Below are 17746 nucleotides of genomic sequence, written 5' to 3'. Positions count from 1 at the left end.
CAGCGGGGCGTGGTGGCGCACGCTTGTAATCCCCGCGCTTGGGGGGCGGAGACAGGAGGATCGCGCAGGTTCGAAGCCAGCCACGCTGGCTTCAGAGACCCTGTTTCCAAATAAAAATATAAAATAGGTCTGGGAGTGTAGCCCGGAGGTAGAAGGGCTTCCAGGAACCCCAGTACCACCAAAAAAAAAAAAAAAAAAAAAAGAAAGAAAGAAAGAAAGAAAAAAAGAAAAGAAAAGAAAGAAAAAAAGAAAAAAGAGACTCACTTAGGTGACCCCAGTGGGAATTTCTAGCCCTTACAGCTAATTAATTCAGAACAAGGTTTAAAGAAATATAAATCCATCTGAGTGAAATGGTACATGCCTGTAATTGCAGCTACTGAGAAGCTGAGGCAGGAGAATCGCAAGTTCAAGGCCAGCCTGGACAACTTAGTAAGACATCACCTCAAAATAACATTAAAAGGCTGCAGATATATCTGTGTGGTAGAGCAGCTACCTAGTATGTGTGAGGCTCTGAGTTCATCCCCAGTGCCACAAGCAACAAAAAACCTCTGACTCAGCCAGTGGTAGTGGTATACACTTGTAATCCCAGTACTTGAGAGGCTGAGACAGGAAGATCAGAGGTTCGAGGATAGCCTCAGCAGGTACTGAGACTCTCATCAACCTAGTGAAACTCTTGTTTCAAATTTTTTTTAAAAAAAAGGTCTGGGGATACAGCTCCTATGTAGAATGCCCCTGGGTTCAATCCCTAGTACCCCCGCACACACAAATACCTCTGACTCTTCTGAGCTATTTTCCCTAAAGAGCTCTCCCTGAGAGCCCAGAAGGGCAGCCTTCATTCTGTTTGCTGATGTGTTCCCAGCATCTAGAACAGGGTCTGACACACAGTAGGTGCCCAGAAAATTCTTGTGGGATGAATGATGGATGATTTGGTCCAGGGTGCATCTTGTGTATAGGTAGGTTTTAGGAGTTCCTTCAAGCGATTCCCAGGCCATGACTGGGCTGCCACTAGACAAGGTGCCAGGCACAGATTATCAGGGCTAAAAGCACCCCACAGCCAAGCTTGGTCCCCTGCTGGGAGCTTCCTGGCCCAGAGGAGGGGCCGTCTTTGACTAATTCTTATGTAGGAGTTGTAGGGCCTAACCGTGGCTCTGGGTGTAGCCAGGTATAGAACCAATGGCCTGGCCTGGCCCTCTGGCCTGCTCAGTGTTTTCTCTCCACGCTCCTCCCAGGTGACCCGCATGGACGGCACTGTGGACACTCCCCCGTGCCTGCGCCTGACCCACCGTACCTGGGGCTCCCAGAACAGTCTGGTGGAGATGCTCTTTCTCCGGCTGAGCTTGCCTGTCCAGTTCCACCAGCACTTCCGCTGTACCGCTGGGGCCACCCCCCTGGCATCTCCTGGCCTGCAGCCCCCTGCTGAAGATGAGGCCCGGGCAGCAGAACCTGATCCTGACTACGAAAACCTGCGCCGCTCAGCTGGGCGCTGGGGCGAGGCTGAGGGGGGCAAGGAAGGAGCTGCCAAGGAGGGGGCAGCCGGGGGCACCCCCCAGGCTGGGGGCGAGGCCCAGCCCGCCAGGGCGGAGAATGAGAAGGATGCGACCACAGAGAAGAACAAGAAGAGAGGGTGAGTCGAGGGTGGGGCCAGGATGGGGTCTGGGGTCCATCTTGGGACTCCCAGTTATGCATTATCAATCATTTGAGCCAGGCGTGGTGGCACACTTTTGTAATCCCAGTATTTGGAAGGCTGAGACAGAAGGATTGCCTCAGCAACTAAGCGAGACTCTTAGCAACCTAATGAGACCCTTCTTCAAAACAAAAATTAAGCCGGGCGTGGTGGCGCACGCTCGTAATCCCCGCGCTTGGGAGGCAGAGACAGGAGGATCGCGCAGGTTCGAAGCTAGCCCCGCGCGCTGGCTTAGGAGACCCTGTTTCCAAATAAAAATGCAAAAATAGGTCTGGGAGGGTAGCCCGGAGGTAGAAGGGCCTCCAGGAACCCCAGTACCACCAAAAAAAAAAAAAAAAAAAAAGAAAACAAAAATTAAAACAGGGCTGGAGGTATAGCTCAGAGGTAAAATGCCTCTGGTTCAATCCTTAGTACCACAGGGGAAAAAAAAAATTGGGACCCCCTACCCCAGTGTACAACAAAATGGTCCCATAAAGTGAAGTATATTGAGGTACCCTACAATGTCTCAAGTGAACGCTACTGTTTCCCAGAGATGCTCTAAATTCTCTAAGAATATAAAATTGAGGAAGCCTGCAGTCTAGTATGGAGAAGCCTACTATCCCTGAGTACTTGGTGGGCCCCAATGAGATTGATTATCCATGAATGCTAAAGTGGAATTCAGTATTTTGGGAAAATTTACTGTATTCCAAGGTACCTTAGTGAATACCAGCTGATATTCTAAATTGGAACCTTTTCTCTGTCTCAAATGTACCCCAAACAGTGGGGCACGCCTGTAATTTCAGTATTTGGGAGGCTGAGACAGGAGGATTGCAGGTTTGAGACCAGCCTCAGCAACTTAGCAAGACCCTCTGCAACTTAGTGAGACCTCATTTCAAAATAAAAAATTCAGCCGGGCGTGGTGGGGCACGCTTGTAATCCTTGCACTTGGGAGGCTGAGACAGGAGGATCGTACAGGTTCGAAGCCAGCCTCAGCTATTTAGTGAGGCTCTCAGCAACTTAGTGAGACCCTGTTTCCAAATAAATTATAAAATAGGTCTGGGAGTATAGCTCAGAGGTAGAAAGCCTCTAGGTTCCACCCCCAGTACCACTAAATAAATAAATAAATAAATAAATAAATAAATAAATTTTAAAAAAGGGCTGTGGTGGGGGTGGTGTATGTAGAAGGTAGAATGCCCCTGGCTTTAATCCTCAGTACCAGAAAAAATGTACACCCAAAAAGGAACTTCCAGGGAGACCCTCAACAGGTATTGAATTGAAAGGAGCTCAGCATTTCTCCCATATGGCAGTGGTTTTCGATGGGATGTAGTTCTGACTCTTGGGGACTCTTTAGAAATGATGTCAAAGCATCATTGGCTATCAAGTTTTTGGGATGCTGCTGCTGGGGGGGTCCAGGGATTCCACATGCCTTGCAGTGTACAAGACAGTGCTACTCAGTGGAGAACTGTCCTTTTCCAAGTGCATTTAGCACCCATATGAGAAAAACCGGTTAAAAGAGATGTCCATCAGTCCCAAAGAGGACCCCCATATTCTTAGAAAAGATGAGGGTGGTGTGGCACCCACAAGAACAGTATATGACACTCCAGAATGCATTAGACTGGGGTAGTCGGGGATTCTAGCACTCGACAGGCAAGGCTTTGGGTATTAGAAGCAGGTTGTAGTTATTAACTGAGGTTGTTCTCAAACTTGCAATCCTCCTGTCTTAGCCTCCCAAGTACTGGGATTACAGACTTGCTCCACCATGGCTGGCTGAAGCAGGTATAGTTAGGATGGATGTGGGGGCTGGGATTATCATGGTGAGAGGTGGGGGCTGCCTCTCCCCACAGCAGCCTCTCCCCCTCCCCCAGGTTCTTATTCAAGGCCAAGAAGGCTGCCATGATGACCCAACCACCAGCCACCCCTGCTCTGCCCCGACTCCCTCGAGATGTGGTGCCCGCAGATGACCGCGATGACCCCGAGATCATCCTCAACACTACCACGGTATGAACCAGAAACCTCCAACTTTGGGGACCCTCTAGCATAGCATGGGAACCCCCAGGTTCCAAAATTTAGTGTTGCAAGAGCCAGGCGTGGCGCGCGCTTGTAATCCAAGCACTTGGGAGGCTGAGACAGGAGGATCGCACAGGTTCAAAGCCAGCCTCAGCTACTTAGTGAGGCTCTCAGCAACTTAGTGAGACCCTGTTTCCAAATAAAATATAAAATAGGTCTGGGAGTATAGCCCGGAGGTAGAAAAGCCCCTGGGTTCCACCTCCAGCACCACCAAAACAAAAACAAAAACAAAAAAACAAAAAACTAGTGCTGCAATCCTTATATATGAAAACACCCCACTATGGACTAGAGACCCACAAAATACAGCACAGACGTTTAATCCCTTAAGCTTCTGTATTTGTGTAGCTTGTGACCTAAAAATGGTAGGCAGCACAATTCAACTGTGATGTACTAATATAACTCCCAGGGGTCCCACATCCAGAAGATTATAGGTTAGGAACCCCAACATTTGGATAGCCCATTTTTTTGTGTGTATGGTGCTGGGGATGGAACCCAGGACCTCACACATGCTAGGTGAGCACTCTACCACTGAGCTACATCCCCAGCCCATAATACCCCCAACTTTTTATTTTGTTTTGGGAATTGAACTCAGAGGCATTTTACCTCTGAGATAAATCCCAGCCCTTTTTATTTTATTTATTTTATTTATTTATTTATTTTTTTGTGGTACTGGGGGTGGAACCCAGGGACTTTCTACCTCCAGGCTATACTCCCAGACCTATTTTGTGTTTTATTTGAAAACAGGGTCTTTCACTAAGTTGCTGAGAGCCTCACTAAGTAGCTGAGGCTGGCTTCCAACCTGTGCAATCCTCTTGTCTCAGCCTTCGAAGAGCAGGGAAAACAAGCATGAGCCACCACGCCTGGCTTCCTTTTTATTTTTAATTCTGAAACAGGGTCTTCCTAAGTTGCCGAGGCTGGCCTTGAACCTGCAATCCTCCTGTCTCAGCCTCCCAAGTAGTGGGATTATAGGCATGTACCATCATGCCCAGCAATACCCCAAACTTAATAACCACTCTAATACATTCCTGAGAATAAAAATTCACAATTATTCTGATATAGTTTGGGGAGCCCCCAAATATGTAATATTTTATGAGACAGAAAGCCTAGGGCGTAAAACACTGGCCACCTAGGCACCACTTAGCCAAGTCATTTCACTGTCCAGTGTCTTCTAAGGAAGGGCTACAGTTTCCCTATTAGGAAAATGAAGGTAAAAATTGTGCCCATCTGATATGGTGGTTGGACAGATGAAGTGAGTTAGTCTATAAAAAGAACTTGGTAAGTACCATTTGTGAGCTATTTACTAAAATTTTTGCTGTAACCTGGGGAAAGACCCAAATGTGGGGGCATCATAAAATATTCCCAATGGATTTTTCCAAATCTAAAAATGCCCCAGGAGCCACAGAAACGAATAGAAACTCAGGGAGAGGGATGATCTCAAAAAATGGCAACTTCTTGTTTAACTCCCAGAGGGCCCTGAGAGTCCAAGGAGACCAATTCAGAGTCCCAGGGAATCCTGTCTTCACCACTGATCTCTGGCCCTCCTTTGCATCCCCAGTACTATTACTCTGTGAGAATATTTGCTGGTCAGGAGCCCAGCTGTGTGTGGGTGGGCTGGGTCACCCCTGACTACCACCAGCATGACATGAACTTCGACCTCAGCAAGGTTCGGGCAGTGACCGTGACCATGGGGGATGAACAAGGCAACGTCCACAGCAGGTGCCAGGGAGAGGGGGTGACTGCAGGGAGGTGGGAGCCTGGGGGTGGGGCGGGGCAGGCAGGAGGGAGCCAGAGCGCCTGTCACCAGCTCCCAGGCTGCCTGGCACCTGGCTCAGAGCTACCCTCCTCCTCCTCCTCTTTCTCCTCTCTTCCTGTTCATTTCCCTCTAATTGTTCTGGCTCCTTTCTTCTCCTTTTCCTCTTTCTCCTTTCTTTCTTCTCTATTTTCCCCTTATTTCTTCTCTTTTTTTCATCCTGCCCTCCTTCTACATTCTTCCTTTCTCTTCTCTCTCCTCCTGACCCCTTCCTCATCCTCCTTCCAGGAAGACCCACCAGCCCCTAAGGATTTTTAGCTCCCAGGGGCTCAGGGCTTGGGGTGAAGGATTTTAGCACTCTGGTCCACAGGAGGTGTGCATGTGGGGATGGGGCTCTGAGGCTGTGCTATTCTGGGAGCTTGGGAAAGGGACAGTCCGGGGTCCAGGGCTCCTGATGCATGCAGTGACCACTTCTGTCTCCTCCAGCCTCAAGTGCAGCAACTGTTACATGGTGTGGGGCGGAGACTTTGTGAGCCCCGGGCAGCAGGGCCGGATAAGCCATACAGATTTTGTCATTGGCTGCCTAGTGGACTTGGCCACAGGCTTAATGACCTTCACAGCTAATGGCAAAGAGAGCAACACCTTCTTTCAGGTGAGTCCAGCCCTCAGGAATTTAGCATAGGGCCCTCAAGTTCCAGCATTCCAGGACGGCCCTTCTAGATGCCCCTAAGGTCAGACTCCAGAGAGATAGGACAAAATCAGTTCTTTGTCCTCAGGTGGTCCCCAGGAGATTGCCCAGTTGAACTTTCTGTTAGACTGAGGCCCATTATAAGTGGTGCACACCTATAATCTCAGTACTTGGGAGGCTGAAATTGGAAGATCACGTGTTTTTTTTTTTTTTTTTTTTTTTGTGTGTGTGTGTGTGGTACTGGGGTTCCTGGATGCCCTTTTACCTCCGGGCTACACTCCCAGACCTATTTTTGTACTTTTTTATTTGGAAACAGGGTCTCTTAAGCCAGCGCAGCTGGCTTCAAACTTGCGCGATCCTCCTGTCTCTGCCTCCCAAGCGCAGGGATTACAAGTGTGCACCACCATGCCCGGCCTCCTTTTTAATATTTTATTATGAAAAATGTATGCATGAGCTGGGTGCGGTGGCACATGTCTATAATCCCAGTATTGGGAGGCTGAGACAGAAGGATTATAGATTTGGGGCTATAAGTATATAGTAATTTAGCAAAACCCTGTTTCAAACTAAAAATTAGGACCTGGGCGTGGTGGCGCACACTTGTAATCCCAGTACTTGGGAGGCTGAGACAGGAGCATCACAGTTCATGGCCAGCTACTTAGTGAGGCCCTTCACAACTTAGTAAGACCTCGTTTCAAAATAAAGAATAAAAAATTGAGCTGAGGGCATAGCTTAGAGGTAGAATGCCCCTGAGTTCAATCCCCAGTGCTACAATAAATAAATAAATAAAAATTAAGGCTGGAGTGTAGCTCAAAGGTAGCGCACCCCTGGGTTTAATCCCCAGTACCACACGCAGAAAGCAAATGAAAGAAAGGAGGAGGGAGGTAGAGAGGAAGGAAGAAAGGAAAGAAGGAAGGAAATGTACATATATACTTCAAGGAGACAGAAACACTGAAGGAACTGCACGGTAAATGTCCATATATCTACTGCCCAAAATATACCATTAATGTTTTAGGACACTGCCTTTATCACATATTTATCCGTATTTATTTATGGATGGAATTAATCTATCCATTAATTCCACTAAGGTGAGCTTTGTAAAACTTTATTTTAAATGGAGAATTTCAGAAATATACTAAAATGGAACAGTGTAATGAGCCACCAGGTCCCCATTACACAGCTTCAACTGCCACCCACTCACAGCCAATCTCATCTCACCGTTACGCCTACATCCATCCCTTCCACACCCACTGGAGGGTTGTGAAGGAAACTGCAGACATCAAAGAGTGTCATCTCTTTTCAGTATGTATCTTTCAAAGATAAGGATTATTTTTATATGCATAACCACAATACCATTCTCACCTAAGACAAAAACAAAAACACCATCCTGATGGTTCCTAACCATCACCAACTATCCAGTCCACGTTCAAATTTCTCTGGTTGTCTCAAAAATGTCTTTTTACTCTTTGTTTGAATTGGAATCTAAGTAAGATCATATGTTTTAATTGGTTGCTATGTTCCTTGAGTCTCATTTCAAATATTGCTTTTCCGTTCCACTCCTCCACTCCTCTCTCTCTCTCATTTCCTTTGAAATGTATGTGTTGAAAAGATCCAGGCTATTTCTGCTATAACACTTTGTTTCTCCAAGTGTGGTCCCTGGACCAGGAGTTCCGGCATACCCTAGGAACTTGTTAGATGCAGAATCTCAGGCCCCTCCCTCGAACTGCTGACTCTGATACTGGGATTGGACTCAGGGACATTCTAGTTCTGAGCTACAGCCCCCACTCCAGCCCCATATTATTTTTTCGGTTCAAAACAGGGTCTCACTAAGTTGCTGAGGGCTTTGCTAAGTTGCGGTGGCTGAACTCGAACCTGAAATCCTTCTGCTTCAGCCTCCTAACGATCCTTCTGTCTCAGCCTTCCAACTGAATCTGCTTCTTAGAGCCATCCCAGGGGCTTCCTGTGCACGCTGACATCCATGGCATGCCGGCCTCCTTTCTCACAGTCCCTGTGATGTCACGGGAACACTCTCCTCTGTTCCCGGTGCTTCCTGTAAACTGGGGGTTGGGCCTAGAGCTGCAGTGAGATTCAGGTTTGCTTTTGGCAAGACTGCGGCACAGATGGTGCTGTTTGAGGTGGGGGTGGCCAGCAGGGTGGGTTCCACTGGGAAGACAAGAGGGAAGGCAGGCAGCGCGGGTTCTGAAGAATGAGCGAGTTTGAGAGAGAAACTGGAAAGGCATTCCTGGTGGGGGGGGCGTGGTGTGCACAAAGGTGTAGGTGACAGGCTGTTCTGGGGGCATTGGAGGAGGCTGGCCTGGCTGGATGGGGTGATGCAGCCCCGCAGTGACCTCACAGCCATGTGGAGTCTCCAGGGCCTTAGTGTGGATCCACAGGACTGGCCCCAGCGTGTGAGATCCAGAGAGCCCATCTTCTCCCTCACCTGCCAGGTGGAGCCCAACACGAAGCTGTTCCCTGCTGTCTTTGTCCTGCCCACCCACCAGAATGTCATCCAGTTTGAGCTGGGGAAGCAGAAGGTGAGAGAATGGGGACGGGCACACTCACGGTGGCAGGCTGAGGCTGGAGACATGGGTGGGGAGGACACCCTGGAAGCGGAGTGGGGGACGGGCAGTTCTGACACTTGTGGCTCCCTGCTCCCAGAACATCATGCCGCTGTCAGCCGCCATGTTCCTGAGTGAGCGCAAGAACCCGGCCCCGCAGTGCCCGCCGCGGCTGGAGGTGCAGATGCTGATGCCCGTCTCCTGGAGCCGCATGCCCAACCACTTCCTGCAGGTGGATACGCGGCGTGCTGGTGAGCGGCTTGGCTGGGCCGTGCAGTGCCAGGAGCCGCTGACCATGATGGCACTGCACATCCCTGAGGAGAACAGGTCAGGGCCTGACCCGTGGCACGGGGTCAGGGCAGGTGCTGCAGGCTCTCCGGGGTCTGGGTCCAGCTCAGTGCCTCTCCTACCACATCCCTGGGACTCCAGACCACCCCAGAAAGCCCAGACTTACCCTGGGATGCCCTGACTCAGCTCAGGCCTCCCTAAATAATACCCCAGGGGGCCCTAGATCTACCTGAGGGGGTCTTAGATTCATCCCAGACTGCCATAGGCTCTTCTTAAGGATCACAGTTCCACCTCAGGGACCCCAGACCCACACGTTGGGGGCTCCAAACTCATCTCATGGAGCCCAGACAATGACAGGGGCCAGGACATTATTCAGAGAGGCCTGGGTCCCTAGGGCCTCTGGGCACACCCAGGAGACTGTAGACATGTTGTATGGAGATCTCAAGCCTGTTCAAGGGCCCCCAGACACACTCAGAGCTATGAATGTGTTCACAAGGATGCCAGGGATTCCTGTAAGGACTCTGAACATAGCCAAGGATCCCAGACTCACCCCAAGAGGTGTCTACCACGCCTCATTCTTTCCTTTATCCATTCACTAGACAAATAGCTTTGGGCTTTCCTATGTGGCCAGCAGCCTTCCAGACTGATGACTCCAACCCTTTGATGTCATCAAACAAGGGTCATTCTAGTAATGCTCACAGGGGACTTGGGTCCATCTCCAGGGGCCCCACACACTCACTTATACATTCGGCAAATATTTGTTGCGCATTTGCCACATGCTACATCCTGTTTTAGGTGCTGGGGATATAGAAAACAAAACAAAATAGGCAGTAATGGCCTGCCCTGGTGGAGGTAACATTCTAGTGGCATGCAAACATAACCCAAGGTACTTGAACCTATTAGAAAGGGTTCCAGTCCAGGCTGGGGATCCCAGATACATCTGAGGGTCACCACAAGTAATCTGGATTCTCAGAAACCCCAGAGTCCTAGACCATCCCAGGTATCCCATATGTGTCCAGAAAGGGGGCAGGGCAGACCTCTCGGGAGTTCTAGAATTATTGAGAAACTCCTAGACGTAGTCCCAAAGCCTTCATGGAACCCTGACCCTGCTGGACACTGGGATTCCCTACGAGGGCAGCAGACATTCATCTAAGCATCTCTTTGCTCCTCTGGTTTGTGTCTCTTGTCTCCACCTCCCCTGCTCGTTCTGTCCCTGTCTGTGCTCCCCACCTGTGCGGCAGGTGCATGGATATCCTGGAGCTGTCGGAGCGCATGGATCTGCAGCGTTTCCACTCACACACCCTCTGCCTCTACCGTGCCGTGTGCGCCCTGGGCAACAATCGCGTGGCGCACGCTCTGTGCAGCCACGTGGACCAGGCGCAGCTGCTGCACGCCCTGGAGGACGCGCACCTGCCGGGGCCTCTGCGCGCCGGCTACTACGACCTCCTCATCAGCATCCACCTCGAAAGTGCCTGCCGCAGCCGCCGCTCCATGCTCTCAGAATACATCGTGCCCCTCACCCCAGAGACCCGCGCCATCACGCTCTTCCCACCTGGAAAAAGCCCAGAGGACGGCCCCCGCCGCCATGGCCTGCCTGGCGTGGGAGTCACGACTTCCCTGAGGCCTCCGCACCATTTCTCACCCCCCTGCTTCGTGGCGGCCCTGCCAGCTGCCGGGGTAGCTGAAGCCCCGGCCCGCCTCAGCCCTGCCATCCCTCTGGAGGCCCTGCGGGACAAGGCGCTGCGAATGCTGGGGGAGGCCGTGCGAGACGGCGGGCAGCACGCACGCGACCCCGTCGGGGGCTCTGTGGAGTTCCAGTTTGTGCCTGTGCTCAAGCTCGTGTCCACCCTGCTGGTAATGGCTTCCCCCTGCTTCCCGCTCTCCTTCCACATTTGAAATAATCTATCCATCCATATGTCAGCCCCTCCCATCTATGCATCCAGCTACTCATTCTTCTTTCCATCAATATATTCATCCACCTTTCAGTTTATCCTCCCGTCATATACTTTGTTAATTTTTCCTTCCACCCATTGATCTATATTGTTCATATTCACTCATCTCTTCTTCCTATTTCTCCATCCAACTAACCATCATTTATTCACCACCAACTCATCCTCCAGCTCCCTTTCTATCCACTCATTCATATATACCTTCACCTTCCCATTCACAAGTCCACTCATCTTTCTATCCTTCTATCCTCCACACACATATCCAGCCATACAGGCATATATCCATCTACCTTTCACTCTATTTGCTTATCCATCATTTAATTAACTCACACAACAGGCCATCTACCATTCCACCTATCCATCCATTTTTTATTAATATATATGTCCTTCCATACATCCAGCAATCATGTTCATTTCACCTGTGCACCAATCCATATACCCATCCACAGACCCCCCCATTCTGCCACCTTCCACTTACCTTTCTATGAATCTATGCAACCCTCTATGTATATGTATGCATACCCACCCACCTACCCACAAATTGTCCATCCATCCATTTTCCATTCTTCTATCCATTCTTTATTTAATGTACCCCTTCATTCATATACCCATATAACCATTCATCCAAATATCCATCCATCCAGCTTTTCATGTACAAGCCCATTTACCAACCATCCATTCATCTATCCATCAATCCATCCATCCATCCACCCACCCATCTACCCTCTACTCTTATAGCTATTTGCTCACTTGTTTTTTGTTTTTTGTTTTTTGCGGGTCTGGGGATGGAACCCAGGGGCATTCGACCTCCGAGCTACACCTCCTGCCCTACTTTTTATTCTTTATTTTGAAACCCAGTCTCACTGAGTTGCAAAGGGCTTCACTAAGTAGCTGAGGCTGTCCGCGAACCGCGATCCTCTGGTCTCAGCCTCCCGAATGCTGGGATTACAAGTGTGCGCCACCACGCCCGGCTTGTTTATTTATCCATATACTCAGTCACTTGCTCATGCATCTATCAGCACGCTACCCCCCTTCCTGTCTATCCACCCACCATCTCTTTCTCCACCAATTCCTTCATCTCTCCACTGTGCTACACTCATTTATTCACCTCCTCTTCTAACCTCTACAATTCAGTCTATCCATTCATCCAGCCAGTCTCCAGTCCTTCCTCCATCTATCTTTCTGTCTCTCCACTCTTCCTTTTAATCTACCTTCTATTTCTCCTTCCATACCTCAACCTGTTAGCATCTTCAGTGTGCTGACCAAGAGCTGGGAGCTAGGTGTATACTGGGAGCTAAGTGTGCCTCCGTCAGGTGTAGGGTGTGTCCTGTCCCAGGGCAACGTATGTTCATGCTTGGCAGAAAAGACATATTCCTGAGAAGGGAGAGGGGCTCATGTGTGGTGATGTGGTCTGGGCCATATGGGTGGGGCCCAGGTGTGGACTGAGGGATCTTGAGGACTTAAGGATCCAAGCACAAGGAGGGGATGCCATTTCTGCTTGTGGAGAAATCATATCAGCCAATGGGGGAGTGAACCTGGCACGTGCAGGAGAAGCAGGTCTGGGAGTGAGGCTTGGGAGTGACTAGGGAGGCCTTGCCGGCCACCATCAAGGACTCAGACTTTGTTCTGCAGGTAATGGGGGTCTTCAGCGATGAGGATGTGAAACAGATATTGAAGATGATTGAGCCTGAAGTGTTCACTGAGGAACAAGAAGAGGAGGAAGAGGAAGAAGAGGAGGAAGAAGAGGATGAAGAGGAGAAGGAGGAGGATGAAGAGCAAGAGGCACAGGAGAAGGAAGATGAGGAAAAAGAAGAAGAGGAAGCAGCAGAAGGAGAGAAAGAAGAAGACTTGGAGGAAGGGCTGCTCCAGATGAAGCTGCCGGAGTCTGTGAAGCTACAGGTGGGTTGGTGGTTCCTGTCTTCCAGCCCTATTCCACCCGAGGTGGGCGGTACCAGGTCAGTGGGACATGAGTCTGGACGTTGTCCTGAGAGGGTGGGAGCTGTGGAAATGCATAAAGCAGAGGAATAACGTTGGCTGGGAATGATCTATCTAGAGTCGATGTGAGACGAAATCGTGGAAGAGGCTGACTTAAGGATCCCAGCAGGAGGTGGTGGGGGCTGGACCACGGCAGGACCATGGAAAAGGAAGAGAACGCAACAAAAATTTCATGAAAGTCCTGATGGTCTCACCCCCATCCCTCTACTGCATGGCTGTCTTCCTACAGATGTGCCACCTGCTGGAGTATTTCTGTGACCAAGAGCTGCAGCACCGCGTGGAGTCCCTGGCAGCCTTTGCAGAGCGCTATGTGGACAAGCTCCAGGCCAACCAGCGGGGCCGCTATGGCCTCCTCATGAAAGCCTTCACCATGAGTGCCGCTGAGACTGCAAGGCGCACCCGCGAGTTCCGCTCCCCGCCCCAGGAGCAGGTCTTCTGACCCCTGACTCCAGCTGGTCTTACTCTCCAAACCCAACCTTAACCACTCCCCAACCTACCACTGATGTTCCTCACCCTCAAAACCAGTGTGTGACCCTTGGACCTATTGATATATATTTCTTTTATTCTAGCGCCACTCTGTGAACCAAACTGACCTCTAAGTTCACTCAGACTAACCCTGACCCTCTTCAGACCTCCGGCCCTATTCTCTCACATATTCTTCACTAGCTCACAGTTTTTGTTCAGACTTTAGACAGGGACTTACAATTTGAGTACGGTGTGTCTAGGTGTAGACTTGAGAATTCTTGCAGTCTGTGTTCTTGGGCCCTCATTCTAATTTTTGACCTTCTCCTAGATCAACATGCTCCTGCACTTCAAAGATGGTGCAGATGAGGAAGAATGTCCGCTCCCCGAAGAAATCCGACAGGATCTCCATGACTTTCATCAGGACCTGCTGGCACACTGTGGTGAGAAGAGAGGGTCAGAGAGCCTCCCCTGCTTTCTCTTGAGATCTCTTTTGAAGTTTCCCCAAGAGTTCCTGACTTTAAGCACCTATGTATTGGTGCCTTATAACTATTGGTTGAATGAATATTCTTGGGAGCAGATAGACAATGAGTGGAAATATTACGTGACTATTTGGGTGGATCATGGGTAGGCAGGTAAGTGGATGTGTGAGTGAGTTGATGGATAGAAGGATGGATGAATAAATAAAGGGATGAAGAGGTGGCAGGCTGGTTGGCTGAATAGATGGATATTCAAAAGTTGGATGGAGAGTTGGCTGTCTGGGTTTAGGGACAAATGGTTAACTTCCATTGTTTCTGATAATCTTATTGGGATTCCCTTATATGTGATGAGTCATTTTTTTCTCTGGCTGATTTTTCTTTCTTTCTTTCTTTCTTTCTTTCTTTCTTTCTTTCTTTCTTTCTTTCTTTCTTTCTTTCTTTCTTTCTTTCCCCAGTATTAGGGAGCTATATGCCCATACCTTTTCTTTTCTTTTTTTGTTTTGTAGTCCTGGGGATAGACCCCAGGGGCATTCTACCTCCGAGCTACACCTCCAGCCCTATTTTTATTCTTTATTTTGAAACAGGGTCTAACAAGTTGTGGAGGGTCTCACTAAATTGCTGAGGCTGGTCACAAACTTGTGGTCCCCCTATCTTAGCCTCCTAAGAACTGGCATTACCAGCGTGTGCCACCATGTTCAGCTCTTATTTTGTATTTTGAGTCAGGATCTTATTAAATTGCCCAAGCTAGCCTTGAACTAGCGATCCTGGGATTACAGGTGTGTGCCACCAGATATGGCTCTGTAGCCAACTTCCAAGATTTTTTTTTTGTCTTAGGGATTGAACTGAGGGGTCTTTTACCTCTTAACTATATCCTAGCCCCTTTTAAATATTTATTTTGAGTCTCACTAAGTTGCTGAGATTGACCTCCAACCTGCAATCCTCCTGTCTCAGCCTCAGTACTAGAATTAAAGATGTGTGCTGCACCGGGCATGGTGGCACACGCTTGTAATCCCCGCACTTGGGAGGCGGAGACAGGAGGATCGTGTAGGTTCGAAGCTAGCCTCGCTGGCATAAGAGACCTTGTTTCCAAATAAAAATATAAAAATGGGTCTGGAAGTGTAGCCCGGAGGTAGAAGGGTTTCCAGGAACCCCAGTACCACACACACACACACACAAAAAGATGTGTGCTACCATACCCAGCTAAGATTTTGTCTTTGTGTTTGCCTTTCAACAGTTTGAGTAGATGTGTCTGGGTGTGGATGTGTCTTTGAGTGGATTCTACTTGAAGTTTGTTGAGTTTCTTAGATATGGATGTTAATGTTTTTCATTAGTGTTGAAAATTTCTGGGAAGTTTCTTCAAATTTGCCCCTTTCTCTCCTCTCCTTCTGGAACTCTCATAAGTATATTGGTGTGCTTGAGGGTGTCTCACAGGTCTCTGAGTCTCTTTGTTTTTCCTTATTCTTTTACTTTTCTATTCTTCAGACTAGACAGCCTCTTATGTTCTACCTTCAAGTTCACAACTTCCTTCCTCTACTAGCTCAAATATGTTATTGAACCTTTCTAGTAATTTTTTATTTTAGTTATTGTACTTCTGTTTTTAAAATTTAAACAATTTAATCACTGCATAATTGTATAGTTATTGTACTTTTCAACTTTTTTTTTTTTGGTACTAGGGATTGAACTCAGGAGCATTCTACCTCTGAGCTACTCTCCCAGAACTATTTTATTTTTTATTTTGAAACAAGGTCTCACTAAGTAGTGGAGGACCTCACTAAGTTGCTGAGGTTGTCTTCAAACCTGCAATCCTCCAGACTCAGCCTCCAAAGTACTGGTATTATAGATGTGCACCACCATGCCCAGTTTACATTGCTCTTTTTTTTTTAATACTACTTACCCCCAGGGGCATTCTATCTCTGAGCTACGCCCCTCAGCCATTTTTATGTATTTATTTTGAAACATCTTTTTTTTTTAACCTGATTTTTTTAATTTATTTTTTTATTGGTGCACTGTATTCATACATCATAGTGGGATACAAACTTTTGTAGACATACATGCACACATCCCCCAGTCAGCCCCCACCCGATTCCCATCCCATTCCCTTCCCATCCCTTCTTCCCATGCTTGGCTTAGTGGTTGACATCTAGTATTATAGCAATTTATCCAGAATTAAAAATGATAATCTCACATAACAGTTTCATATGTCTGATACCAAGCTTTTGATGACTTAAAGATAACATTTCAATATTTCTTTTTGCTTTCTTTCTTACCAGAGAATTTTTTTTCTATTTTTTTAGGTGAAACTATCATATATTTATATATTTATTTTTCAGAAAAAAAATCTATCCTAATATGGAATATGGACTCTAGATACCCCAAACGATCTTGAAAAAGAACAAAGCTAGAAGATATATATTTTCTGATTTCAAACCATATAAAGCTACAATAATTGGAACAGTGTAGTACTATTCTAAAGGCAGATATATAGACCATTGGAGTTAAATAAAAGCCTAGAGCTAAATTCTTCCCTATATTGTCAAGTTATTTTTTTTTTTTTTTTTTTTTTTTTTTTTTTTTTTTTAATTTATTTTTTATTGGTGCAATGTATTTACACATCATAGTGGTATAAAGAAAATACTTTTGTAGACATACATGCACATCTCGCCCAGTTAGCCCCTACCACGATCCCCACCCCATTCCCTCCCCATCCCTCCTTCCCACGCTTGGCTTACTGGTTGACATCTAGTATTATAACAATTTATACAATATTAACATTGATAATCTCACATAACAGTTTCATTTGTCTGGTACCAAACTTTTGATGACTTAAAGATAACATTTCAATATTTCTTTTTGCTTTCTTTCTTACCAGAGAATATTTTTTCTTTTTTTTTTTTTAGGTGAAACTATCATACATTTATTTATTTATTTTTCAGAAAAAATCTATCCTGATATGGAATATGGACTCTAGATACCCAAAACAGTCTCAAAGGAGAACAAAGCTAGAAGATGTATGTTTTCTGATTTCAAACCATATAAAGCTACAATAATTGAAACAATGTAGTACTGTTCTAAAGGCAGATATATAAACCATTGGAGCTAAATAAAAGCCTAGAGATAAATTCTTCCATACATTGTCAAGTTATTTTTGACAAGGTTTCCATGAACTTTTGGTGGAGGAAATACTAGTCTTTTAACTAAATATTGTTGAAAAATAATAATAAATGAAAAAGAATAAAATTGGACCCTTATCTAACACATATACAAATATTAACTCAAAATAGATAAAAGACCTAAATATAAATCTTAATACTATAAGCTTTTAGAAGAAAATCTGGGTCATAAAACCTCACAACATTGAAATTGGAAGTGATTTCTTGGATATGATTTCAATGGCACAGGCAACAAAAGAGTAAATAAACTCCCTAAAAAATAAAAAAAAAATATTGTATATCCAAAGACAATGTAAACAGAGTTAAAAGTTACTGATCCTCTTCCAAGAGTTCCTCCTATGACCCATTTCTCCCTAACTCTCACATATTAGGGAAAGCATCTGATTTCTTATTTTTTGTGCCTGACTAATCTCACTTAGCATAATGTCCTCCAGTTCCATCCATTTCCCTGAAAATGATGTAATTGAGTTTTTTTTGATGGCTGAGTAAAATTCCATTGTGTACATATCCCACAGTTTTGTAATCCATTCATCTGTTGATGGACATCTTGGCTGGTTCCATAGTTTGGCTATGGTGAATTGTGCAGCTATGAACATAGATACACATGCATTAGTTTGGTAGTTTGGTTTCTTTTCTTTTGGGTAGATACCCAACAGTGGTATTGCTGGATCAAATGGAAG

The 17746-nt window shown here is 46.9% G+C and overlaps 1 protein-coding gene across 2 annotated transcripts in view; it reads left to right on the top strand.

The window, feature by feature from the left end:
* RYR1 (ryanodine receptor 1) overlaps positions 1–17746 on the top strand; it is a gene marked incomplete at both ends in the record, with an annotated part of 159744 nt that overhangs the window by 41438 nt on the left and 100560 nt on the right. For both annotated transcript variants that reach the window (XM_080704165.1, XM_080704166.1), the window contains 10 exons: positions 1230–1624; positions 3529–3661; positions 5286–5446; positions 5967–6132; positions 8613–8699; positions 8824–9050; positions 10253–10865; positions 12593–12859; positions 13185–13385; positions 13749–13860. In XM_080704165.1, coding sequence (XP_080560291.1) covers positions 1230–1624; positions 3529–3661; positions 5286–5446; positions 5967–6132; positions 8613–8699; positions 8824–9050; positions 10253–10865; positions 12593–12859; positions 13185–13385; positions 13749–13860 — 2362 coding nt within the window. The remainder of the gene's footprint in view (positions 1–1229; positions 1625–3528; positions 3662–5285; positions 5447–5966; positions 6133–8612; positions 8700–8823; positions 9051–10252; positions 10866–12592; positions 12860–13184; positions 13386–13748; positions 13861–17746) is intronic.

Source organism: Muscardinus avellanarius (genome assembly GCF_963383645.1).
Source record: "Muscardinus avellanarius genome assembly, chromosome: 10".
In the NCBI taxonomy this organism is placed as follows: Eukaryota; Metazoa; Chordata; class Mammalia; order Rodentia; family Gliridae; genus Muscardinus; species Muscardinus avellanarius.
The sequence above is the reverse complement of the archived record's forward strand: the minus strand, read 5'-3'. Positions and strand labels throughout refer to the sequence as shown.